Genomic DNA, 25,927 nt, shown 5'->3' with positions numbered 1-25,927 from the left:
ACCCTATCTATATATTTAAAATAGATTGTTTCTTTCTCTCTTTTTCACGACACAAATCTTTAAGGAACTAAGATTTTACTTTCATAAGATAAAAGTGCCAATTTACACAATTTTTTCGTATTACGACGATCTCTATGCTATTATGATATAAAAACTAGTAAAATTTCGTTATATTCTGTTTAATAGATTTAATTACGCATAATTTTTAACAATGAAATTTTTTCAAGAATTCTCTAGGCAAGCTGTATAAACACTAGTAGTAAGTTTATCTCCGCAGCGTGGCGCCACTGATGTTTAGCTGTTTCTATCTTCATAATTTGACCCGTGTTCCTGTATAACCTACAACGTACGAGCAATAGTAGGTCGTATAAATATAATTAATTATAATATAAATTTATAATATAGACAATGGCAGGAGCTCTTAAAAAGGTAAATTATGCGACGAATAGAGAATATATTACTTTTTAATATTTCATACCTCATAAATATTACATCGTTGTTTTTTGTTACGTAGCATACAAAATATATATATATATGTATGTATATATGTATATATGATTTAATTTTTATGGTTATATCGTAATTAAGAAAAGATATATGAATATGCAAATTTGTATTTTTTACAGATTACACTGACAGGATTAAAACAAGTTCCTAATCCTTATGCTGTTTTGGAAGTCCTTAACAATAAAATATTAAATGGATTGAAAACTTTTCCAGAGAATTATACATACCGACAATGTACAGAGCAGATTGTCAAAGAACGAGTGAATATTTTAAAACAAGTAATATGTTACTTTCCTTTATACTTCAACTATTAAATAATTATTTTGACTAAAGAAATATAAAGTAAAATATGTTATCATTTTGATGCATATTATATTGCTTTATTATAGAATCCAGATAAAGAAGTTGTAGCAGAAAAATTAGGTGTCAAATACATCGAAGAAGTTATCGAGCAAGCTAAATTAGAAGTAATGTTAATACATAGAATGAAACTCTGGAAACCATGGGAAAATTTAATCGAAGAAGCTCCAGTCAATCAATGGAATTGGCCACCGCATAAGTAAATCATGATTAAATTTACAGGCAACTGTATATAGAACATTACTTCATATATACATATACATATATGTGTATGCGTGTGCGAATATATACATACATATATATCCATTCAAAGTAGTTGTGTAACAATAAACCTAAATTATAGTTGTTACAATCTTCAGTTATTTGATTTGCCAATATATAAATAGTTGCATTCGTTAAATTGATTTAAAGTTCGGAACGAGACAATGTTAGCAACAAATACGAATAATATAATTGTACATCTTGTTAATTAGAATGATCGTTCGAAGCTGTCGTTTTAGTCATCAAATATATTTTTGTTCTTTGTATACTGTAATTGACAACCCAGTCGAGTTTTGATACTTTAAAACGATATGAGTTTAGATAAGAGTTTTTTATTTTAATTAACGTTCGAATCATCGATTACATATTTTACAGAGAATGAGAGACTAATGTTCACCAATTTTTTTATCTAATTATAAGTCCTTTTCCTCGTAACACGACTTCAGGATAGATTCGTCCATATCTTCGCACATCTTTTAATAAGGAAATAACGTAATAAGAGACTTCAAGTATTAATCTAGGATGTAATCGTTAGTAGTATAGTCGACGAAGACCGACTGGTTTTATATCCTGTATCATCTTCCGTTTGGAAAGTGGTACACGCTTGGCTCGTAGATTGATTGCGATTGTCACGGTTCGCATATGGATAACATTCCAACGAATGCTTAAGTTAAAGATCGCGAATATAAATCACAAAAACAAATTCTTCATTTGCGGACAAGTTGGAAGTTAAAGTGTGTTATTCGATGAGAAAGCGGATTTATTAAGTTGGTAGAAAAATTAAGGTTAGAAGTACGTATGTATGTGCTTACAAAAAATTTTTTAACAAGGACCTACTTATCGATAAACACGCGTTTACTTTCGTAATTTTGAATAATTTTATAAACAATAACCTTTTTATTAATTTTTTACGTGTCAAAAACTATTTCCTTTTTTTTTTTTATGCAACGACCGATATATCAAACGATTCTATTTTTATCTACGAAAATTGTATAACGGTATTCTTTCGAGCATAATAGGTATTGTAATTTCAATGTACATTTACTAATACATTATAGACAGTGTAGCGAAGCACATCTTTAGATTTTCTCGATTGAATGTTTGCAATATCTATATTTTATCGTGTATATATATATATACACATATATACAGCATACACGTACACATATACTTCGAAGAATACACGCTTTATACATCTAACATTTTCTAACAGTAACGGAACGGTATAACGCGAATTTCTTCACTTTTCATTGTTTCCCCTTTATTCCTCCGTTCGTTTCTTTATCCATTATTGCACGTTATCAACCCGGTTCATCAGACCCGCAAAGTTTCATCCACGTGAATGGGAAAGGTTTCGAGACTTTCGACGAGATTTCCTCTTATAAGTTTAGCTCTTAACGCCGTTAAATATGACGCTTCAAATCGAAATATAAAAAATTAGTTAATTAATAACAATTAAACGATCACAATTTCCCGCTTTTTTAAATTCGTTCGTTTTAGATGTCGCTAAAATCGTTACGCGTATGCATATTCGTGACGACTTATTTAATCGACGGACGACGAGATATTCAGTTTCTTATTTCGATAAAGATAGACAAAAAAAAAAGAAAGCTGTCTTAAGAGAAACGATTTTATTTCTTATTTGTCGAAGAGAACGCGTAGTACCCGAGTAGTATCCCGAGAAAGGAATCAAAACAAAACGAAACAAAACAAAAAGGATGAAAAAAAATTCGGAGAGAAAAAGAAAAGAGAAAATTCTACAGCTCGAAATGAACGTAATATTCGCTTTCGTGAAAGTGGCCCTTCCTCGTACAAAGGGCCTTGGTGGTCCCACCAAATCGTTATCCTTCGTTGTCGAGTAGCGTCGTGATTGGTTCGCGTGGGGGCAAAATGCATCGACGAAAAAAGAAAAGGATCGTTGGGCTTGAAGCCCGGAGGCTTCGTAATTTTGCGATCGTCCACCGAAAATTTGCCGTCGAGGAAAGTACCAGCATGAAGAGGAAGAGGAGAAAAAAAAAAGAGAGAATGGGGAGGTTCGTGCTCAAGAAGAAGCAGCCATATTGTGTTTCGATCGTCGTTATCGGTAATTCACCCTTTCGTTTTCGTCGAAAGATCGTTAAGAAGATCAAAATGACATCACGAATCGTTTACAACTGTTTATAATACGAAAATTAATACGTATGTCCGTATAATATTAATAATATATTATATTATTACATAGTGTATTGAGCTATGTATATATGTGTACCTGTGTATGTATGTATATATGTATATATCATATATATTGTATATATATGTATCATCGTACGTACATATGTAATTTAATATTATACTATGTATATAATAATATTAATAATTATAACATTTTCTTAGTATATTATATACTATAATATTATATATATATATATATGCATGCATATGTGCGTATAAAACGAGATTGGTTGATTCGAAGATACGTAAATTTGATGGAAAGTTCTAATTGGTTGGAAAAATGAAGAGGAAATGATCGAAAGATAGAGAGAAATGGAAAGAGTTACACCGTTCTTCGTTCGGTGGGGGGTAAAGTGTAATGTGTGAGTGAGATAGACGATCGTATCGGTGAGAGAGAGAGAGAGAGAGGGAGAGAGAGATAGAGAGAGGAAGAGAGAGAGAGAGTGGGAGAAAGAGTGAGAGAGAGAGAGAGAGAGAGAGGGCTCGCGATCTCGATTACGAGGAGCATCGAGCGCGCCGCTCGCACTTGCTCTCGAGACACCGACTCGGTAACGTTGCGTAGTGCTCCTTGTCCTTCATTCGATCTCTGTTTTCGTTCGATGTAAACATCACCGTGTTTTGTTGGTACGCGTACGAACGTGTCGGTCTAGTACAGTGACATTATTCGAAGAACTATCGTGTCATCACGATCGTGATTTTGCATGGTATCATATTCCTTCTCTCTCTCTCTCTCTCTCTCTCTCTCTCTCTCTCTCTGTCTCTCACTCTTTTTTTTTCGTTCGTTTAATCGTGTCTTCCTTTTCGTAGGAAAAAATCCGATCGAATCCGATCAACGCCGATCGTGTTTCCGCGAAATGCGTGTTCCGAAAAGTGATCGTCGAAAGTTATTTTTACGTCGTAAAATCGACGAGAAGAATCGTAGTGTGTACGAATGAAAAAGTCGAATTAAAGTAAGAGGAAGAAAAGAGAGCTGTCATTATATTACAAAGTGGAGAAGAAAGAAAATTGATTGGGGTAATTGATTCGAAGCATCGACGAGTGTGTGATATCAAGGAACTACTTCGAGGAACGTCGACGATTACGAATCGGTTTGAACTTCCGCTTCTTCGACTGTTCAGCATCGGTTTCAGCTTCGTGATAGAAAATAATCTGGGACTCTTGGAAAGAACTTCTCGACAACGTGGGAAAGGGAACGTGATCATCGGTAAGTAGAAACCATGTAACGATGTTTTATACGACACGTTAAATTAAGTTAAAAGCGTACGAGCGAGAGCGAACGTGTATTTCGTTTATTACGCCGTCTCTTTCGTGCGGCCCGCCAAACTCGTCCTGCTTCGAAATCTTTTGAATTTCAAAGTTGGTGGCGCGACAATCGACCCGCTTCGCGAATCTTATACAATATTTTTACGCAATGAATTTTTTAACAAGTTTCTTTTTCTTTGTAAATTGGACTCGTTATTATTTTCATTCTTTTCTTTTCTTTTCTTTTTTTTTTCCATTATTTTCCTTCGACTCTAATTGCTAAAAATGAATATATATTTTTTCTTATTTTCGTTATTTCATATCTTCCATGTATGTATTTATGCACGTATGTATATCGTTCGATATAATTAGTCGTACTTTGAATATATTAGAAAGTTTGAAGAATATTTGAAATGTAGGAAGTAGGAACTCGTAAGAAGACATTTTCCCTTCTTTTTAACATTGAAATCTTTCACTCGAACTACTCCGTGGATTCACGTGTCTTTCTAGTTGCTGAGACGTGAAGCGAGCTGCACGCCCTATTTCCAATTGTTTCTAAGTTTCACCTATGTTTCCGCGTATGTAAAAAAGGCAGGTGTGTGTTATATTGACGTATAGATAAGCCTAGACCAACTGTAGTTTGGTAAACGAAAGTCAGGAAGTTTTATCATTTCGAAAGATATATCTATAACGTATGCGTATAGAGTGAGAGAGAGAGAGAGAGAGAGAGAGAGAGAGAGAGAGAGAGAGAGAGAGAGAGAGAGAGAGAGAGAGAAACAGTCTAGAAGAGAGTTTCATAATCTTCGCTTTTAGTAGTTGAACGGAATTCGAATTTACCAATTTTAGTTATAAATTATACGTAATAGTTTTTTCTTTCTCCTTTTTTCTACTTCTGTTTTTTATAATATATATATATCTCCTTTCTCCCTCCTTCTCTCCAATTAAATATTATATAATACTATTATTACACTATACTATATATTATTATACCAATATGTTATTATATTATTACGATATATAAAAAATTGTATCTTCCATAGTATAACATATTAATGTTATATTATAATAGTATACTACTATTATACATAGGTATATTATAATACAATATCATACAAATGTATTAGTAATACTTGATCATTTAATAATTGTATTGAGAAATCAATGTTTTATAGATAGAGAAAGAAACGAAATAATATCAACACACACACACACAATAGAAAACATTTCTATAGAGTCAGGAATCCAAATAAATACTCCTCGTGCTTGGTTGTAAACAATAAACCTCTCTCTCTCTCTTTCTGCAGTCTTTCCCAGTTGTCGTCGTCTTTGTCGTCGTCCTTCTTCTCCTTCTCTTTCTCCTTCTCCTTCTCCTTCTCCTCTCAATGTTTCTTCGGAGATCGTTGTTTATTGTGTGTGCGTGTGTGAGGTCTCGATTCTTCGTCTCGTATTATTTACACGCGGCCAGCAGAAGCTAGGATACTATCGCCTTCGCGTAAAAGGCATGCTCGATTTCTCGGCATCTTTTCTTTTTTTTTCTTCTCTTTTTTTTTTTCTTCTTTTGCGTCTTTTAGAGATACCACCGTTCTCGTCATATACGGATTTATCGACGTTCCTCTTTGTTCATTCGATTATTCTTCTCTAATTGACAAACAAACGAAAAATAAGAGAAGCAAGTAAAGACGAAATAGTTTTGTTACGTAAGTACGATAGAAAATTGTAAAAAATATATATATATATATATTCATATATCTTTTTTAATTAAAGAAAATTAAAATAAGAAGGAAGAAAAATGGCAGGCAATTTCGGAACACTGATTCTTAATACGCTCGTAGATCGTATTAAGAAAAATAAAAGAAAAATTAATAACTTTCGAGCGAATTATATATATACATACCTACGTGTGATAATAGGATAGACCGAAAGAGTTTTAATGCGTCACAAGTTCGTAGGTAATTTTAAAAATCCTTTTTACTCCTTTTACGAGATTCTTCAGGCTAATATTTTTCTTTTTTTTTTTTAGATCGTAAACTTACCAGTTTACATCGTAAAACTACAATGCAAGCCTGAAAAGTTTTTAGAAGAAGAGTAGTCAGTTTTTGAAATTATCCGATAAACTTTTGGTTAACTTTGAAACTTTTGATGTAGCTTGTACTTATTGTTATTATTTTTATTGAACTATTCCGGAAGTCGTAGCATTCAGATAATCTTTAAGCTTGTAAGTTCGATCGATGAAAAATATCTCACTCTTCGTCTCTTTTTTTTTTTTATCCCTCTCTCTCTTTTTTCGAGAGAACATCTTGAGAGAGGATCCCCTAAGCGGCGAACGATCCTCGGAAGCAGAAAACAATGCCGATGGAAACGGGCATCTTTCCGCTTGCAGCCAAACACAATGCGCGATTTTTACGACTGCCGAGGGAAAAAGATGTTATGGCTTTCTCGACGTAGAGACGGAGAGATGGACGTTTGAAAAATTTCTTTCTCGCTAGTAGAAAGAAAGAAAGGTAAGGAGAGAGGGGTAAGAAGTAAGAGAGGGAGAAGAGTTGAATCTCTTTTGTGCGTGACCGGCACACCTTTCCTATAAATGTCTAATTCTATCTTAGATATGGGAGTTATTCGTTATTTCGAGTGTATTGTTTCTGTTTCTCGAGCAAGAGAAGCAAAGGTTAACTAAAAAAGAAAAAAGAAACATTGATATTATCGATACTGTGATCATGTTTTGCTAGTATCTGTTAATCGATTATTTTTATATTTGATAGTAAAGTATCGAGCGTTTGAATTTTATTAGAAAGATCAATCTCGCTATGAAGTATCTAATATACATATAAAATATTATAATATTTGACTGATCAATAAATAACGCGTCGATATTTGTAGTATTTTACATAAAAAACTAGTCATTTTTGATAGAAAATTATGATATCAAAATCGATTGATCAACTTTAACATTCACCAACTTATAAACTATTCTAATAAATGCGATCTAATGCAATATTATAAAATAGTATACTAGATCCATACACAATATTATTTATTTCAATATAAAATATTAAAAATTAATCAACCCCGATATTATCATAGTTTTGAGAAAGAGAACAAGATTGTATTTAACGGGACAACCCCCTTTGTAAATTTTTTTTAAAGATGAAGAGTCGTCAGAGCAAGAGGGTGAGAGAGTGAGATAGAAAGGGAGAAAAGAAAATGCAAAGAAGGAAGGAGAAAAAGAGAGAAAAGATATAATTCACGTAGAAGATCGGGATTGTTACGGTGAGAATCCGTTCGAGATACAAAAGAGCGGGAAAGAAGAAAGTTCACGATCCGAGTTAAAGTGCGGGCTGAGTTTGGCCGGAGTGTGTCTAACGGGGCAACGTCACGGCACGTTAACGTTCCGCGAACGTGAAGGGTCTCTCTCTCTCTCTCTCTTTCTCTCTTTTTCTATCTCTCTTTTATTCTTTCATTCTCTTTTTCTTTCTCTCTTTTCGTCGGTCATTTTCCATACTTCGCCGATCAGCAATGGCATATTCGGTTTTTACGTCGAGCTCCCGGAAAGCATTTCATTAGAAGAAGAATCGCTATTTCTTTTTCACCGTTGTATTGTGTATATATGCATGCATGAATGCATGCAAGCAAGTATGCATGTATGTATGTATGTATTTATGATCGACCGTGCGAGACTCGTTTGTCATTCACCTGTGAATTTGCATAGGGGAAAAAAAAAGAATCTCTACGTAAATCGGTTAACCCTTTATAATTTAATTTTTCATGGTGTTCTAAAAGAAATATTTTATATATGTATAATGAAAAATTTACAGTAAATTTTTTCAAAATAATTAAATCCTAATATTACGATATATATTAAAACTATGCTACGATATACAAATATATATAATGATATAATCAAGTATAATTTGTAATTATAAAATCTAATCTTTAGGATATGAACTGGTGATACTGTAGCGAGCGAAAAAATAAATTAGGAATGCTTAAAAAAAAAAAAAAAAGAAAAAAGAAAAAAAAAGTACCAATACGTGACTTTGAAATTTGCCGCGTGATTTTCGATCGAGCAAAGAACGAGAAAAAAATATTTTTTTTTTTTAAGATTAAGGATAAGAAACGAAGTAGAATCGAAAGGATGTCATCGTGGGTCACACACTGGCCACGGAGAAAGCGTTCGTCCAGTGGCAACGGCACTGCCACTGCTTATTATAATTCCTCCTCCTCCTTGGAAGAGAAGGAGGAGGAGGAGGAGGAGGAGATTTCAACGAAGTTCTCTCTCGAGAGAGTTTTTCGCGCGAACAGCTGTTACTCGACGTTCACAGGGAACGTGTGGCCTCTCACGGATGCTTACCGCATATCGTCGAGGTTACGACGTAAGATCGTTTTGTCTGTCTGGCACAGATTGCCTTATCTATAAACGAGAGTCCTCTCTCTCTCTCTCTTTCTCTTTTTCTCATTCTATTTCTTTCTTTTTCTTTCTTTCTTTTTTTATGTCTTTCTATATTAGCTGCGTAATAAACGTTCCCGTTTCTTTTCAAATAACTCATGCCAATCGGAGAGGGTACTCTTCTAACGCGCATACATTAGATATTTATACGAGCACCCTGGCTAATGATCTACATCTATTTACTTTAGTTATAAATGTTAATTAGTCGCAAAGTGGTTAGATCTAATCTAAAGAATAACGTAATACTCTTTATTTTTTATTTACTTCCTAGTCTTCTTCATTCTTCTTTAACGAGGGTAGAAAAGTAAAAGAGAGAAAAAGAAAGGAAAGGTAAATAGGAAGAAAAAAGAAAACAAAGGATAAGAAAGTAGTTCTTTTTTTTTGTCATTCGTATATAAACTTTTTTATTTTGTTATATATCGTATCCACACGTTTGTAGATACGTTTCGTATTTTATAATTTATCATATCGAGGTCAACGTTCGATGGTTTTCTGGAAAATGCGATCTGGTCTTGCGACCTTCGTAGAGATCAGTCGACCGTACTTCATCTCTCGGAATATGCAAAAGGATCAAGGATATGCAGAAGGAGAAAGAGAGAGAGAGATTGACTGACGTTTATTCAGCTATAATCCTTTACGCGCGGTTCGTCTCTCATTTACTATTCAGATATTCCAGTTTTTCTCATGGAATTCCAATGGTCGAGATGGTCTTGCTCGCGCTAGTCGACGATCACGAGCAATCGACAAGGCTTCGTGCTGAGTCTATAATATCGATTTCTCTCTCGTGGGACGACGAAAAAGGTGACGAGGATATCGCGAACAAAGGGCACGTATCTTGGCTCGTGTAATTGTAAAATTAGTTTCTTTGCTAAATTAATCGGACGAGGAAAGAGCGAATAAAAGGGGCAAAGGAAAGAAAAGAGATAAAGAGAGAGAGAGAGAGAGAGAGAGAGAGAGAGAGAGAGAAAACGATAGAGATAGTGATGGAGATGGAGAGAGAAACGAGCAATAACCTTCGTACGCGGAAACGAGACCTTGGCGTGTGCTCGGACCACCATAAAGTCTTACCTAATGTTCGAGAGCCGACGATAAGGACCGCACGAATGGCGAACGATAGTGACTCGTTCGTCGTGCTCAATGGCTCGAGACTTTCACGAACATTCCTCTCCTCTCGAGGAGGAGACTCGCCTTAGCCAGGGGCAACAAGAGCAACGGCAGCAGCACCACCAGCAACAGCAGCATCAGCAACAGCAGCAACAGCAACACACCACGGTCCCGTTCATCTTTCGCTCGTATTCTCCACCTGCCCTCTCTCTCCTTCTCTTACTCTCTCGGACACACAGAGAGTAGCTTCTTCTTCTTCTTCTTCTTCTTCTTCTTCTTCTTCTTCTTCCTCTTCTTCTTCTTCTTCTTCCTCTTCGTGTTTCCGCGGGATAGCTTTCAGCCTCGGGATCGGAGTAGGCCTTCGATGATAACAGCGCGAGACGTTCGAGCGGAACACGAGCGGAGATCGTCGCGTCGCATCGCATCGCGGAAGTCCCGTTTAACCTGTCGAACTCTGCTTTACGAGCGAAGGCAGTCTTTTCTTCTCTCCCTCTTTATTTCTCTCAATCCGTTCGCAGACTTTATAATCTCGCGTCCCTCCGGCTCGAATCGATCCTTATCCGTCGCGTACGCATAGCTTTATTTACTTTTATTCACGTGTACAAGTTACGACGTTTTACTTTGAGGTGAATGATCACGAGGAAGAGATAAATACATACATACCTACGATCATTCTTTACGAAAGCGGTTATATTCGACAAATAGATTTCTTCGTTCGTAAATGGCATTACGCGATAGCTATGTATGTGTGTATGTATCTACGTATTTTCTTCTTCATACCTACCTGTTTGAAATGTTTAAGTTCGGAAGATTCTTAGCCGAGGGAAATCAGACGTTGTTCGGCCGGTGATGTGTGTTTACGTTAGAGAAAGTCGGCTAAGATGACGGATCCTTGGAAAGACAGGAAAAGAATTTGCTTGATTTATGCAAATAGGTAATGTACGGCGAAGCTTACGTGTATTTCTGTATGTATTATACATCTGTATATATATCTTCCACCTACCTACCTACCTACCTACCTACCTACCTACCTACCTACCTACCTACCTACCTATCTACCTACGTCGACGAAAGATTCGATTAGGCCGATAGATTAAGGTATTATCTCGCGAACGATCGGTTATCGTAACGTATCTATGTACGAACTAGGAAGCGAATCGTTCGAACAACGCAACAACTTCTATAGAACGTAATGGCCGTTCGAAAAGATTTTTTTTCTTGTCGATCGTTGACGAGCGATGCTACACGAGCTATATATTAAGACCGTTCGGAACGGCTTTCCATGCAATATGCATCGAACCCTGAATACCGGTATTACGGTGTATTCCCGAGAAATGATTATCCTTTGAAAGGATCTGCATTCCAGCAGGCCTCTTTTTGCAAGGTCGGCCTTTATTATTCCACCAGTGGTTGCGTAACATCCAAGCCGATGCCTATATACCGAACGAGAAGTTTTCGTTTTACGAGGTCCGTCTCTTACTGTATTACACGTATGCCATCTCTCTTTCTCAAACTTCTTATCGTTTCTTTTTTATTCATTTATTTATTTCTTTTTAATTTCTTTTTAATTTCTTTTTCCTTTTTTTTTTGAATAGTTTATTTTCTTCGTTTCTTGCTTTTTATTTTTCTTCAACTTGTTTCTTTTTTTAAATATTTTTTTATTATTACTGTTATCATAATTGTCTTCTTTTTGTATTTATCTTTTTTACTCCCATATGTTCTGTCAAATGGAGAAACAGGAAGAGAAGTTGGATGATAGTAGGAACGATGTTAAGGCTAAGGAATACGGTTGGTCATTAAACGAAGGTGGCATGCAAGCGGCACGATTTCTAGTACGTCGCCCTTCGCCAGGATAACGCTTTGGTATGTAGCCACAGTAACGAGGATGCGAATATAATAACTCTGTCATATACGCTCGCACGTATGCTCGCGATATATTCTCGCCAACGTTCCTCCATAAGAATAAGAGAGAAAGAGAAAGAGGGAAAGAGGAAGAGAAAGAGAAAGAGGAAAAGACAGAAAGAAAGAAAGAAAGAGAGAGAGAGAGAGAGAGAGAGATAGGCTTTTGAAATTATTGAGAAGAACCGGCTTTGAAAATGTCCGAAAAATTGATAGCGTACGTTTACTTATAAATTCGGAATTAAATTCCACCCACATGGGAAATTTTTTTTAATTGTCATTTACAAAAATTGTGTAAAAATTTTCTTTTCTCTCACTCTCCTTTTTTCTTTACTTTTAATAGAATCAATGAAATCATTCTATATATATACACACACACACACACATACGTATATACACGAAATAACGAACTGAATGTGAGCACGTATCTAAGTATGTAAGTACGTACAACGTCTCTTAGAAAGCTGCAACAACAGTAACAGCAACAGCAACAACAGAAGTAGCAGCAACAGCAGCAGCAGCAGCAGCAGCAACAGCATATATCGCGTGTACGTCTCACGGCTATTTACCCTCGGTACTTAAGGCTCGTTTCACTCGCGGCACGTTACGTTGTTGGCCGTTGGTACGCACATATAATTACGGCGAGTATACGCGTGTAAGATTTCTTCGAGACCGTCCGCAGCAACCATTTCTGTCGGTGAGTCTTGCGGTAACAACAACGATGACGACGACGACGACGACAACAACAACAACAACAACAACAACAACAACAACAACAACAACAACAACAACAACAACAACAACACACCAACAACGTTGCCCACGTTCTATTTCTACCTGTCTTGAATAGATCTCCAAAAAGAGAAAGAAAGAGAGACAGAGAGAGAGAGAGAGAGATAATGCTCGAAGCTTTTCACCGAGTTTTTTCATAGTATTATTCTAACGACAGAGATCAAATTTCCTAGGTTTCATGATTTTCTTTTTTGTCAATCATTATAACGTATAGATCACACGGTCGGTACCTACTCTTATCCTCATTTTTTATTTGTAACCCTTTGCGGTCCTACGTCCAGTTCAACTCGACATTACATTTCGTTCACAAGCGAGTCCTATGTGTCTATATATGTATATACATACATGCATACCTACTTAGGTATCTCGAGTTGCTCGCTCTAATTGTAAATAAGCTATATAAATATATATCGTCATGCATTTATTGGGCCATAAAATATTGAACTAACGAGAAACTATTTGATACGATCGAAAATAATTTGGAAGGAGTTAATAATAATAATCGTAAAGTTTTAAAAAGCTCTTCGGTCTCGTTACCACTAACGTTTGATTCTCTATCTTTCATTTTTATTATTTTCTTTTCTTATTTTTTATTTATTCATTTTTTTTTTTTATTGCGATATAATATCGTTACAAGTTTAAATATTGATTGAAAGAAAGAAAAAGAGAGAAAGAGAGAGAGATACAGAAATATTTATAATTAGATGAGACTCTAAGGAAAATTGAATTGAATCGATCATCGAGTCGAGATCACTAGGTTTTACATTCTTCTTTAATAAAATATGCGTATCAAGTTTGTAACGCAATTCGCATACTCTCGCGTGATACGTGTGTTCAGGGATGCGCGAATAAAAAAAAATTTCGTAGCTTATCTTAGAAAATGATCTTGATCCTGATCGCATCCCTGATCAACGGCACGAGTTATATACATACCTCGATATATGATCGTTCCGATCTTTGCGTGAGTCTAACTGACTAATACACGTTCGAAAGATATCTTTCAGTGCGTGTATATATATATATATATATATATATATATATATATATACACATATATATATATATATATGAGAGTATATCTATACATATATGTATGTATATACGTGACTAGCACGCGTGAACGGCTTCTGCAAGGCGTTTTTGTGGGATTCTAATCGCGGCGACTCGTTTCGTATTATACGTGTGCCAGATAAATATATGCCTTCCTCCTGTGCTCCACGGACCACGTGCTCGGAATGCCAAGTTTACTTTTACATACTTACTTGACGAACGCGTTACGCCTTCCATTTTCTCTCTCTTTCTCTCCCTCTCCTTCTCTCTTGAATATCTTTTATTTTTTCTCCCCTTTTTTTCCTCGTTTATTCGTGTGCTATCGTTTCTTCCTACGTGTCTAGATACGTACATATATGCGTGTGTATATATATATATATATATATAAATCTAGACACACACGTACGTATGAATGTATGCCAGGGAAAGTATAGATGGAACGTCGATTCTATAAAGCAAAGAATGTTCGATCGATTCTTAAAAGGACCTTGCGAGGAACGATCTTGCGTAGGATTTGTCGTATCTATAAGCTGGATTGAGATAGGCCTTGATCCTTTTTTTCTTTTCTTCTTTTTTCTGTTTCTTCTGTTTTTTTCTTCTTGATCAACTTTTCTTAATGAAATCAATTTAAGATAGAATATTAATTAATCGATATGAATCTATATATCTCCGTACTCGTTACGATCATATCGACGGCATAAGTGCGTTTAATTGTGACGAACGATAATCGTTATCTTGAAGGAAGTATTATTTTAGATTACACGGTTTTAGATTTATTATTCAGAAGACTCAAGGGTTGGAAAATAGGAAATAAAACATCCACTATAGTATGGTTTACCACACTATCGTGGCAACTGGTAGCGGCAATCTTTTCCATAGATAGCTATGAATTCCCATGGGTTCTCGTGAATTCATGGCTACGCCAGGAAATTCACTAGATATATCCAGCTAGTCTATAAGTGATTTAATGAGCGCTCCCGGCGATAAAGAGCGAGATTCCTTCGGTCTCTTGGATAACTTTCAACCTAATTATCTTATCACGGTTAACGTAGCATAGTTCGGAGATCTTTCAGGTGATCTTAATAAAAACTAGACTTTTCTTTTTAATTCCTAGTTTCATTATACTGTTACCGTATTAAAAACGACGTGATTAACGACATACATACAAAAAATAAATGATGAGTATAATCTTTGATTAAAACGTCGAAGCCAATAAGAAAAAGATAAGAATAAAAATCTTATAATTAGAATTAGATTTTCAATCTAACTGTCTCGTCGCAATTAACGTAAAGCATAGATCGAGGATCATCTCGAAATTGTAAACAATGATCGATGAACATGTTTTTTCTTTCTTTTGTCATTTAATTTTTATATCAATTATTTTATCGTCGTATCGAGAAAGATACGATCGAGATAAAAAAGAAAACGCGATAGATATCATTTTCGATGGAAAAGAATCAACGAGGAAGGATAAGAACAAAGATCTTAGAATTGGGCCTTCACGTGAAAATCTGGACCGGTTCTTGTTTGAGTTGTCCTCTTGTACCGCCATTCGCGGAATGTGCCGACACGAGAGATCGAGTCTCGGGTCACGACGGACAAAGCGAAAGTGAGTCGCTCGTCTTCCTCTTTAAGCATCCACGTCCACCTCCACCTCCTTCTTCTCTTACTTCTTGTTCTCTTTTTTCTTCTTTATCCTCGTGCTTACCTTAGCGATCTTTATCGGTACGTGAGCGATTCGATCCAAATGAGTTCGGTCCAACGATCGATGACTCTGAAATATCTTTAATTTTAAGTTCGTTCTTTTTTCTCCCTCCGTCTTTTCCATTTTCCTTACTACCCCCTTTCTCGATCTTCCCTCCGATTTACTCGACTCATCTCTCCACTGAGTCACCTTCTTCTTTTCTCCTCTCTCATGCGGCATAGAGTTTAGAAATAATTGAATCGTAATTAGTTAGCGAGGACGGGAATATCCTTTCGTTTTCCTTCCGAAACGCGTGCAAAGGCAATAGACGTTATAAGATAAATACTACATAGCACGTAGGCAAACATATTACGAGCAAGAAACGATAGGTGAACGGGTATGCAATAAAATGCAGGGAACAATTAATGCCGTGCCCGACGTAAATACGTAGGTATGTATCGTATAAGTTGGTACGTATAAGCAACGTGATCGGTATAAGCCGTATTACCGGCAGTTTAAATCTCTAAGTAATTGCCAATTATACGCATAATAAGCAGTTAAAAGTGAAATTAATTGCCTTTTGCAATAATGAAATCTTATTTGCTCGTCCTCATCTTTAAGTATGAGCGCCCCTTGCAAAAGACGGGAACCATTCGGTCCTATCCAAGGCGAAAGAATTCGATTTTCCATTTTTAACGTAATTTATCGTTCTTCCATTTGAGAACGATTCGAAGAGACCCTAGACGTTCTATAGAGACATACAATCGTATTTTTTGTCGAATCAAAAGAGCTATAATACTCTTCTTCTTCTAAACGTAGTGAATCATTCTCCTATCTCGCGAGCCATTCACGGAATGCAAAGGGAACAAAAGCGAAAGTGATTCGATAGGAGGAGGAGGAGGAGGAGTGCGTAAACGGTCAACTCGTCCATGTATTTGTTCATCCGTGGATAATAGCGTGGGTGCGAAATACGTTTCCATTCTCGAAAACGTTGCCGAACATCGTCTAAGTTTTGAAAGGAAGCTGATTGCGATATCGAGTACGAGCGATTGTTTCTCGAGCGAGTATAACCGAACATTTCGTAATAAACTGAAAGTATCTATGTGCTCGTATGAAATTGAATTTCGCGAAACGACGGCGTAATCTTTGATGATGTTAAAAAATGCGATTGGAATCGTTCGTCGCGACGTTGAAAGAAAAAAAGAAAAAAAAAAAAGAGAGAAAAGAGGAAACACATGAAGTGAAAACACAACGAAGAATGATATTGATCCGCGTTACGATCGTCGCGTAACAATGTTCTCCTCGTGCTCGATTATTGTTTGTAAACTTGAAAGGACGATATCGATCGACTCGACCTATGTAAGGTGATACGTCGTAGTTTGTATTATTCATAAATGATAATTCACGATCAGTCTCAATGTGTCGAGCGAAGCGTGAGTACGTACTCCCTCTCTTCTCCGGTTCGCGAAAAAGAATTTAGTGATTCCATTGAACAAGAGGAAGAAGGTAGTCAGCGTGGAGGAAGAGGACGAGGACGAGGACGAGGACGAGGACGAAGACGAAAAGGAGGAGGAGGAACGTAGTTCTCCAGTTGAACGAGAGCGATAAGCCAAAGAAAAGGAAAGTGAGGTGGGTCGAGTTGAATCGTATCGAATCCGTGAGACCGTGTCCTTGGCCTGCGATCGGCCATTCTCGATTCCGATACTTGGTAGTACCGAGCGGATTATTGTAACTATTAAAACGTTCCCCGTCATATCGAATTTCTCATCGTGTCGTTGGTTAGATCGTTTTCCGTTGGTTAAATTCTTTGTTCTTTAAATTTTACTCACTTTGTAAAGAGAGAGAAAGAGAAAAAACAAACTTAGGAGCTTCGATCAGACGAGCGAAAAAATTACGTAATCGTTTTCGTTATTGTTCATTGACGAGATAGACCGAAGGTGATAAGAAAAACAAAACAAAAAAAAAATAAAATAAAAACAGAAGAGAATATTCTCCTTCAGCCTCCGACATTGTTATTACTTACTTACTTACGTAGCCAAGAGATTTGCGTTGTTAACAGATCGTTTCTGCTAGTGCGCGAACGCATAGACGCTAGTCATTTTCAAAGCGTTCAACGTTTCGAAGAATTCATAGATTTAAAACGTCTTTAAAACTTCTCACAAGATGGCAAGAGTAAAATGCGGTGGTAAGTCGGTATGCACTTTCGACGATGAATTTACTGCGAAATATCTGTCGGGTTGGTAGGAGGGGCGTTATAATTCGAGGCTTCACGGAATAACTAAGCTTTCGCTCGGGGTTTAGGTTTTAATTAACGAGGCAAGGTCTCACGACGAAGCCTGCCAACTTCCTTGAGAACGGACCTGCCATGGCATTGTAACAGTGCGTACTTTTCTCTCTCTATCTCTCTTTCTTTTTGTCTATCCGTCTCTCTTTTTCTATATGTTTACTCTTTCCTTTCCCTCTTTTCCCTCGACTTTTCACCTATGCGTAACGTTTCTTTTTAGAAGACGCATGATTTATCGGGACGGCGAATAATAATAAGACGTGAATAATAATAAGAGACGACCTTGCGCATGCAAGGAGAAAGTAGATCATCGTTCGACGATAATCGATGATCTCTCAAAGCAATCACGTTCGAATGCCTCTCTAATTCGACGAGAGATAAGACATAGGGAAAGAGAAAAAGGGAAACGAGTTCTTGCTTTAAACCGAAATGGTCAGTGATATCGAGAAAAGAAAAGAAAAGAAAAGAAAAGAAAAGAAATGAAGAAAAAGAAAAAGACAAAAAAAAGAAGAGCAGCGAGAAAAAGGGGAGAAACAGGCGGAAGGAAAAGCTGCTGTGCAACTTTCGAACGACGTTTTCGTGTTCTCGCGAGGGACAGGTGACACAAGGATCGTTACCTTTTTGGGAGGACGGAGAAGACTCGTTTCTTCTTAAATGATAATCGAAAACAGTGATCGAATCTGTAATTTATTTATTTATTTATTTATTTATTTATTTATTTATCTTTTTCTTTTTTAACGCGAATACTCCTTCAATTTTTATCGGCGCGAAATGAATTGCTACGTTGTTGTTTCTTTATTTTTTATTCTTTTTTCCTCTGTTTTTTCTATCCATCAGATAAGTACATTAGACGAGGTGTTAAAAATAATTAGACATATTTCTCCGCGTAGTTGCATCATATTTGTTTTCTTCTTCTTCTTCTTCTTATTCTAATCTCTCTCGCATCTCGTTAAAAAAGCGAGTTCACGAGCTCCTCCGTGAGGATTTTAATTAAAAGCAGAACATCTGGAATAAAATAATAATAACGATAATCGGGATCTCGTTGAAAGATATATACCTTCTTGTTTTCTCATCGTCTCAACGAACGAGCTTACTCATCGTCTTACAGCATTCGTATAAAATTTTTGTTTCTCATTCCTTTCTCGGGGGACGATTCGTTCTCGGCTTCTTCTCTCTTCTCTCTTCTCTTTCTCGTTTTCGTTCTGTCTCAATTCTACCCTCCGGTCATCGACGATCTGGGTCACAATTAAGAAGAAAGCCAACGCCGATACTATTAAAGTTTATAATGGAAGTCCGCCAAGGACTTTCTCGTTCGAAGTGCGAAGTGTTGAGATACGCCCATTTGTAAGAGAAAGAGACAGAGAGAGAGAGAGAGAGAGAAAGAGAGAGATAGACGGACACGTTATGTCTCGGTTGGAAAGTTTCTATACTTGTTCGAGTTGGTACTGCATAAGAGAAGTATATTTGACGTATGCAAGCGTGTGAGAAGTATTTCGCCTAGTTTCCGTTCTCGGAGGAACTGGACCGTCCAAGCGACTGAACTCGAGAAAATCTCCTCTCTAGTTACCTCCCTCCCTCCTCTCCTTCTTTCCTTCGTTCCGCTTCTTTCCTTCTCTCTTTCTCAATTATCGAATTCTCAGTTTCTTTTTTTCTTCGGTATGAAAAGAAATCCGAAAATCTTTTTAACGAAGAAATAGAGAAAAAGAGAGAAAGAGAAAGAGAAATAAATAAATACGTTTAAAATGAGGTAATAGAGAAGGGAGATCGGAAAATTTGATAGACATCTCCGAGACGTTTCAGTGGCTCTTTATTAAGACGTGTTAAGTAATGGGATTAGAAATTCATGAGGAAAGTAGAATGGAATTTATATCTTCTCACGTGTTTTACGATCGTAAGTAAACAAGGCGGATCGCGAAAGTTGGGCCTCATATTTTTATTTAGGTATTCATATTGCGTTTCGAATTAGATCCGTATCTTTCACCGTGTACATACGTCTTTGTACGTTTTTAAGATCGCCTTTATAGCATTTAGAAAAATTGCTAATAATATTTAATATAAGAGATACGGCTATTAATTTCTTTTTTTTTTTTTTTCGGTATATTTTATCTACAAGCAGTCATTAATATACTAATTGTATTCTTGATACGTTTATGATGATTACGGAAGGAAAATTTAGAAAGAGTAAAGTTTGATGTAAAAAGTATGTCAACGAATATTTTTCCATTTTTTTTTATGAAGAAATTATTATCGATATATTAATTATATTTTCGATAGATCAGAAAAATTGTTTTGTTAGTTGAATGTTTTTATGACGTTTAGAATGTTATAAGTATACTTGCCGACGAGAGTAAAATTTCCTGTAAAAATTATGATTTATTCTATGTTTTTCTTATCTCTGTTAAGAGTTATCAACGTGTTAATTATATTTTCAGTAATTGGAGAAGAATTGTAGCATCAATTGAAGTTTCTAGTTTGATTATCGTCTACTTAGCGGTAAGAGTCGAGGCCATCCTTATTTACAGTTACGAGGAAGCTCGCATATAATATCTAGGGTGTATTGTGTCAAGTTGCATATTACGTGTATACGCAGCGCATTTACGCGGTCTCTCTTATTTATGCTTTTATGTTCATAGATATATACGTATACAAGAAGCGAATCGTTCAGACTCGAGAGCACCATATGATCAGGTAATACTCGTAAGAGGACTACTACGTTGTCACGAGAAAATAGAATCGAAAGTCTTTTAACGAGATATCGTTCGATATACGTACGAGAAATCTTCCTACTTGTCGTAACAATTTGTTATTTAATCGTAGAACGATTTAATTTATTTATACTTTCGTATACATTTAAGTATAATCGTTTGTTAATATCCATCGATCTTTTATTCTAATTATATGATCGATTAAACCATTTAATGAGTAACTTTATTTTTTTTTTAATTTTAGGGAAGATATATATATATATATATATATATATATATAATATATATTACTTATTAGTTACAATATTTAATATTAGAATATTAGAACGTAAAATTATTTGAAATGGTATAAGGTATCTGCAGAATAATGGTGTAAGGTAAGCGCAAAGTAAATGCGAAATAAGCGTAAAGTAAGCGCAAGGAAATAACGCAAATAAGGAAGTCGAACGAATGTGCAATAATATCAATAAGCATATTGACGATATAGTTTCTACGTGTTCGCAACGGGTAAATACGTGAGTTAATTAAGTACACATTTCGTCAGTTTACATTTCACGCTGTAGAAGGAGGAAGGTAAACATAAAAAAGAAGGCATGACCTCGAAGTAAAGCGAAGGTTAAAGTTTCATTAGAGAGGGAGAGCGAGAGAGAGAGAGAGAGAGAGAGCTACATCTTATTTAGTTACTTATGCGGAACACGATAAGGCACGATCCGTGCAGCTGTAGGTACGATCCTGTTTGCGTTTTGAACGATTCGCTTCAAGTGGTCCTATTTGTTGCAAGGACATCAATAACAAATAACCTTGACTTTTACGTGGCTCTTCAAACCAACATCAGAGATGGACGATGTCTCCAACAATTTTTTTTTTTCTTTTCTTTCTCTCTCTCTCTCTCTCTCTCTCTCTCTCTCTCTCTCTCTCTCTCTCTCTCTTTATATTATTTGCTTTCTGTTCGTACGTACAAAGGCGTCATATTCTTTCTTCATTTAATACCACCACCATCACCACCACCAATAAGAATAACAACAACAAATAATAGCAGTAGTAGTGGTAGTACTATTACTCTTATATATACTATAAATTTACATTTACATCTACATAGACATGCGGTCGTACACAAGGAATAGCTAAAGTTCGTGATAAATTGCGACTGGAAAAAGGAATATAAGGTGGCCGTGGTTCATGGAAGATTATATTGCATTGAATCGGCCGATTTTTCATTCTCGAGATTATATCGAAAGGCTTGAAATTCCTAAGCGAGCGAAGAAACATGCCGCGGCAAGTGCCTTAGGCGTTGCTATCCGACCACCAATGAGGGTGCTTGGAGATTAGACAAGCCGGTACTTAGAACCTGTAACGAAGTCCGCGAGAACGAGGTTTAACACGCGAACGTGTTGCGCTGGGTCACGTAAGTCGAATTCAAGAATCTTAACGGAGATCGAAGGAGTTCGTGTTACCGATCGAAAGGGTTAATTACTAGGCCAACTAGCGCCAGCCAACCTGTAACTCGGAACGTTCTTGAGATTTTTCTGTTTTAGTTAGGATCGACCTTACCTTACTTATTTTTTTTTTTCGTTTCCTTTTTCCTTTTTTTCAACCCTTCATAACACTCCATATTATTTTTAGCTCGTGTAATTAGTTTTATGTTACGTACATGTCTATATTATTTTTAACATTAATATAGTATAATTATTACATTAATATAATTTTAGTGCATCTAATAGCATGAAAAAAAATTCGATTATAGAAGGTAAAAGTTTACGTTCGCGTGTTGGTAATAGACATTGATACACGCGCATTGTCGCCGATAAGTTTATCAAAATGTCAAAAAGGGATAATATATATATATATATGTGTGTGTGTGTGTGGAATAAGGACTTGACTTAAAAAAAAATTGTTTATCCCTTCGTTACGAGCTTTTGCGTGCACGATAATCGTATCGTTGAATTTTTTTCATTATGTTAAGTAACTTATCGTTTACCTCGAGGTATGGGTTAGAGACGGAGGATTTTACGATTACAATTTTACGATTTCGTTAAGAAGAAGAAGAAGAAGAAGAAGGAGAAGAAGCAAGAGGAGGAGGAGGAGGAGGATCGTTGTGAAATCGCACGTGTAAATACTCCCTATATCAGATTAGTGTTTTCGTTTGTGGTACCAGTGAAAGCTTAAGACCCGTGCGAATAAAGCTGTCGCGTCTCTTTCTCTCTCACACACATATTCTGACTCTTTTTCTCTTTCTTTTTCGTTCAAACACGCTCGTAGAAGTAATCCCAACTGATATGTAAATTCTTTTAATGCCGAGAAACTCCCTCTTACACGTATGTGCGATACGCATAATCCTTATTGAAATCGCTGCGTATCCTAGTTATAAAGTAAAGACTATGCGATATAGATGGGGGATAAGATGAGAGAAAAATAAAGATAGAAAGAATAATAACAATAACAATAACAATAACAATAATAAAAAAGAAAAGAGTGGAAAATTTGTAGTTAGAAGGATTTAACGCTACTCTCTTCGACGACTCTTTAAAAACGTCGTTCTTAAAGCTCGTTCTTATGCGTTGTTACATTATTCATTAGATGAAGCGCATTGCAAAAAAGATATTTTAATAACGACGATAGTTAAACAATACTTTTTCTTTCTTCTTTCTTTTTCTTTTTATCTACTACGAGAAGGAAGAAAAAGATTGGTAAGAAAAATCGATCGACGAGACGATAGCGAAATAAATCTCGTTAACGAGATTGAATCCTCGATCATTTTCTCGTATCTCTTCGTCCCACGTGCGTGTAATTAAGGATCGTTTCTTTCTCTCTTTCTCTTTATCTTCAGCGCGAGCAAATATTTACCCTTACGACCTATCGTCGATAGAACACGCGACTTGCTTACACTTTCGCTCACGCGGCTCGACGGCAAGCTCGAGAATTATTTCATGTTTTCGACCCTCGACGTTTACTTATTAAATACAGAAGTGACCTTTGACGCCATATATAACCCATAATGTAATAGAAACGCACGCGGCAAGGAGCGCATACAGGTGGGCAGGTATTCTCCTTATTGGATACACACGTAACTCTTTACGTCCGTCCGCCTCTTTTTGTCCATTCCCTCCCTCCCTCCTCCCCCAATTCCTCCTTCTCTCCAGTTCTCTTCTTCCCAAACCCTTCCTTGCTCCTCTTCTTCTTATTCCTTTCTTTTTTTCTTCATTCTTTCACATTCGACTCGCATCCCTGCGATAAAACTGATTTACTCGCCCGGAGAGGTCGACGCAGCTGCGCTCTGATATATGCAGCCGAGAATCTTCAAGGATCTTTTCTCTCTCTCTTTCTCTCTCTTTCTCTCTCCTTCTGCCGTCTACGACGAGGCAATTTAATTTATGACCAAAGTAGTCATCAGCGCGTGCCGAGTGAATAAAAGAGCGGGACTGCCGTGCCGCTCGAGAAGAGAAACCCTTTTCTTCCTACCTACCTACCTACCTACCTACCTATCTTCCTTCCTTCCTTCCTTCCTTCCTTTTATCTTTCTTTTTCTCTCGATCTCTCGAGGTCCCGCTCGATCTCGTCCCTTCTTCTCGAACGGTTCCAACGAGATTTAATAATAATCGATTATCGAACTCAGAAGACACGAAACATTAAGACCGGTCGGTTCTTATAAGTCACGATAACGCGACAGATTATCGAGCTACCGGGTCAGAGAAATGGGCCATTCGATAAGGTTCCAATTATAAATCGATTTAAACTTTAAATACGATTGACTTTTCGGATCGATACTACTCTCCTCCAAAGGATTGAACGGTTCTTTTTTTCTCTTTTTTTTTTTCTTTTCAATTAACGATGGATTTATATTTCTCTCGGAGTCGAAATGATTCGATCGATCAAATGTATCGAATGTTTTTGTTCGTAATTTCTTTTGTTAACTTTGTTTCGTTTTGTTTTCTTTTTTTGTGATAGTCACAGTTTTTTTTTTCTCCTACGAAGAACGAAAGCACGCGTTTTAACGATTCCCTTCGATCTTGGTAACGAGCTTGAGCGAAGAGAGGAGGAGAGATCGTGGCTTCCACCGATTAGTTGGAGCGACCGTTCGTAAAGCAATAACCGAGTAGGAACGTTGAAAATCGTTGAACCGCCGGCTGCTAGAAACAGGCCAATAAATAAGCGGCCAGATCGGCGCAATTATGTGGCAGATTAACATCTATGACCAAGGTATACAGTTACATTGGGCGTATACTTCGCCTTCTACATACATTTCTACATACATTTCTACGTACATACTAACATACATACATACATACGTACATATACCGTATTCGCGAGATACAAATGCAACGCGTTTACGTGCTTCCATACCTACTGCGTAATGCTATTTCTGCCACACTTCGCTGACCACCGTGTATACGTATATGTGTGTGTATCTGTGTCTGTGAGAGAGACCGGCTCTATGCAATATCGCACGTAAGAACTTTGGTATTCGGTTGTTTGCTCGATAGACTTCGAGCGAACGAGATTTCGAATTTTCCCGCGAATATCACTAAGCTCGTCTCGTCTAAGAAAGTGATAGGTCGTGCGTGATAAACGATTTATCTTTAGAAAGGATCATTCATAATTCATAAAAGATGATTTAGGATAAAACGATTAATCACGCAAAGATCATTCCGTTAACGATCTCATTTTATTTATATCGGTCAATGTATTAATTTAACGATATACAGATAGATAATTCTTCTCGTTTAATGACGTAAGAGAGGCCTAAGCTACCAACCATTTAGTTATGCTAAAACACTTGGTAATTTCCTTCAACGTCGAAGATATTCGAAGAATAGGTGTATTTAACGGGCGTTAGACGTTCTTTCTAATCGTCGATTAAAAAAAAGAATGTGTCCACTCAACGGAAAGAGTAATAAACGTGTTCTTCCTCTTATCGCTTTTGCATAAGTCACTTTCACTCTCGCTTACTTTCGATCCATCGACAAGAAATCACTAACTCTACACATTTTATTCTTTATTTATTTTTTTTTTTTTATCGGTTTTTATACTTTTACTAGAATTATAGACATTCGACGATATACGTGCATCTTTTTTCTCTCTCTCCAAATACATATACCCTCTCTTTTTATTATATCATAAATCGTTGAAATATTATCGTCTAGCAATTTCTTTTACGATCGAAAAGTATTCGTTATTTAACGCTATAAAATTTGACATTTCGCGTTTATCTGTAATCTAAATTTAGATTTTTTTATATCACTCGAAGAAGATCAAGCGTCTTCCAAGGTTTCGATAACTCTCGACTACTCGTTTTACTTCCAATATTATTCGTCGACAACTTCGACGACGATGACTACGATGACTACGATGACGACAACGACGACGACGACGACGATACTTTCACTTTT

At 36.4% G+C, this 25,927-nt stretch overlaps 2 protein-coding genes across 9 annotated transcripts in view; both read left to right on the top strand.

Annotated features, from left to right (window-relative positions):
• The first annotated feature begins 268 nt into the window (after nucleotides 1-268).
• Nucleotides 269-1,219, top strand: LOC127064952 (NADH dehydrogenase [ubiquinone] 1 alpha subcomplex subunit 5). The gene is made up of 3 exons (XM_050996659.1): nucleotides 269-429; nucleotides 627-785; nucleotides 897-1,219. Exons 1-3 carry the CDS (start codon nucleotides 409-411, stop codon nucleotides 1,068-1,070), a joined length of 354 nt encoding a protein of 117 aa, XP_050852616.1. The 5' UTR covers nucleotides 269-408; the 3' UTR covers nucleotides 1,071-1,219.
• Nucleotides 1,220-1,366: 147 nt separating this feature from the next.
• The window catches only part of LOC127064924 (uncharacterized), a 52,336-nt gene continuing 27,775 nt past the window's right edge, over nucleotides 1,367-25,927 (top strand). The window contains exons 1-2 of one of the 8 annotated variants that reach the window (XM_050996598.1): nucleotides 1,367-3,211; nucleotides 4,147-4,543. The gene's annotated coding sequence lies outside the window, so the exon portion shown is untranslated. Of the gene's footprint in view, nucleotides 3,212-3,397; nucleotides 4,544-13,928; nucleotides 17,181-25,927 lie in introns of those variants that run through there. The other 7 variants (XM_050996596.1, XM_050996599.1, XM_050996597.1 and 4 more) reach the window with 7 other exon arrangements.

Source organism: Vespula vulgaris, chromosome 7 (assembly GCF_905475345.1).
Source record: "Vespula vulgaris chromosome 7, iyVesVulg1.1, whole genome shotgun sequence".
Taxonomy (NCBI): domain Eukaryota; kingdom Metazoa; phylum Arthropoda; class Insecta; order Hymenoptera; family Vespidae; genus Vespula; species Vespula vulgaris.
This window is presented reverse-complemented; position numbering and strand designations above follow the sequence as displayed.

What these genes read in the sequence shown, in the direction of transcription:
- LOC127064952 (XM_050996659.1), top strand. Translation starts at nt 409, where the DNA reads ATGGCAGGAGCTCTTAAAAAG. An exon ending in TGGCAGGAGCTCTTAAAAAG is followed by an intron (nt 430 to 626) that starts GTAAATTATGCG and finishes TATTTTTTACAG; the next exon opens with ATTACACTGACAGGATTAAA. An exon ending in GAGTGAATATTTTAAAACAA is followed by an intron (nt 786 to 896) that starts GTAATATGTTAC and finishes GCTTTATTATAG; the next exon opens with AATCCAGATAAAGAAGTTGT.